Source organism: Condylura cristata, unplaced genomic scaffold (assembly GCF_000260355.1).
Source record: "Condylura cristata isolate star-nosed mole 26May11 unplaced genomic scaffold, ConCri1.0 scaffold00014, whole genome shotgun sequence".
Taxonomy (NCBI): domain Eukaryota; kingdom Metazoa; phylum Chordata; class Mammalia; order Eulipotyphla; family Talpidae; genus Condylura; species Condylura cristata.
Genome location: NW_004567115.1, coordinates 44,214,605 through 44,216,170, shown reverse-complemented (window position 1 = coordinate 44,216,170; position 1,566 = coordinate 44,214,605). Strand labels below are relative to the sequence as shown.

The window sequence follows — 1,566 nt, the reverse complement described above, 5'->3', positions numbered from 1 at the left end:
GCGCGGCAAACACCCGGCGTCCCCGGCCTGCTGGAGTGGGCGGGCGCCCGGCCGGTGCACAGCGCTTGGGGTCGGGGACCCGAGTCGGGCGGCGCCGGGAGCTGGAGCCCTGCTCGCTGTCACATGGAGACTCTTCAGCAGTTGGACCGCTGCGCCTCCGCCTCCCTCCGGCCCCTCGCCCGGCGCAAGCGCACAGCGCCCTCGCCGGCCTTGCCCCCCCATCCACTGCCGCGAGGCACGACGGGAAGTGTAGTTCTCTGCGGGGGAGTCCACCTGAGCTCCTCCCCGACCCCGGGCCCCGCGCGTTGGGGGAACTACTTATCCCAGCCTGCACCGCGCGGCTGCTGGCCGGGTGTTTTCTAAGCACGAGGAAAACAGGGGCGAGTGTTTGGGTGGCGAGCTTTGCCCTGTCCCTCTCACGGGAAGTTGGGTGGTGTCCAGTTCTCGGGGTTCGGCAGAGTTGGCATTTCAGGGGAGGTCATTCAAGTCATGAGGCGAAGCCCCACACACCGGGAGGCCGTGACGGAGCGGGGGAAAAGCAAGTTTCGGGATGTTTTCGCTTGTGTGGAAACGTTCACGGTGTGGCCGCGTTTTCGTGGGAAACGCGAGCCAGGAACGCGGGCGAGCTGCTCCCCGGGTCCTGCACGTTCGGCCGCCAACACCGTGGCTGCTTCCCGGCCACGATCCCAGGGCGCCCCTCCGGGCCCCGCGACGCGGAGTGGACCCCCCGGGGTCACGGGGCTGGAGGCTGCTCCCGCGCGCTGCCCGTTTCTGCCGGGAACACGTTTGTTCTTGGGCGCAGGGCGGCCGCTTCCCGAGGCGGAGCTACCGACGCGGCGACGACTGGGCTTCTCGCCTCCACCCCCCATCTTCTCGGTCTCTCCTCGAGTGACCCTGGAGAGGGGCGGGGTTTAAGGCCCGGGAAAGGGGAAGTGGGACCCTCCCAACGGTCGGCCGAGTGCGTCTCGGAAGCCTCCCGGCAGTCGCCCTAGGGAGCGAGGGGAGAAAGAAGCCGCCTTTCCTGGGGGGTCTGCACGCCCGTGTGCCTGTGGGCGCGCGCGTGTGTGTGTGGGGACACGAACTCGTGTGCGCGCGTCTGCCCGGGTGCGCGCGTGCACGTGGGCACGGGCTGGTGCTGGGCAGGGCGGGCTGCCGTGACAGCTGAGCCTCGCTGGTTACAGCCATGACTGATGGGCAGAGTGGCCTTGTTTAAAGTCTGCTTAAACGAAAGTACAAAGCAGTCGGGTTTTTTTTTTTTTAAAGTTCTTTACAATTGCAGTTGTAAATGGGTGATTTTTTTTTTTCCCCATGCAAAACGTCATCTTTCCTGAAATTTAAAGTCATCCATTTATTCCATCTGTGCACTTCCACTCTAAGATATGGGAAAGGGGGGAAAAAGTTAAAATACTACACAAGTTAAGTGGGCAAAAGAAAGATGCTGAATGGTGAGTAATTTGTGTTGTTTTCTTAACCTACTTTTTTAGTAAGATGTCTGCTGGCCATATTTGGTTATTGCTACTGAAAGTGTGGATTGTTAATGAACTTAAGTTTAAAATCTGATTTTAG

At 61.1% G+C, this 1,566-nt stretch overlaps 1 protein-coding gene across 1 annotated transcript in view; it reads right to left on the bottom strand.

Annotated features, from left to right (window-relative positions):
• The window catches only part of SAP30 (Sin3A-associated protein, 30kDa), a 5,697-nt gene extending 4,828 nt beyond the window's left edge, over positions 1-869 (bottom strand). Inside the window, exon 1 of the mRNA XM_012724794.1 lies at positions 509-869. Within this exon, the coding sequence (XP_012580248.1) occupies positions 509-869 (361 nt within the window). The remainder of the gene's footprint in view (positions 1-508) is intronic.
• Positions 870-1,566: the final 697 nt, after the last annotated feature.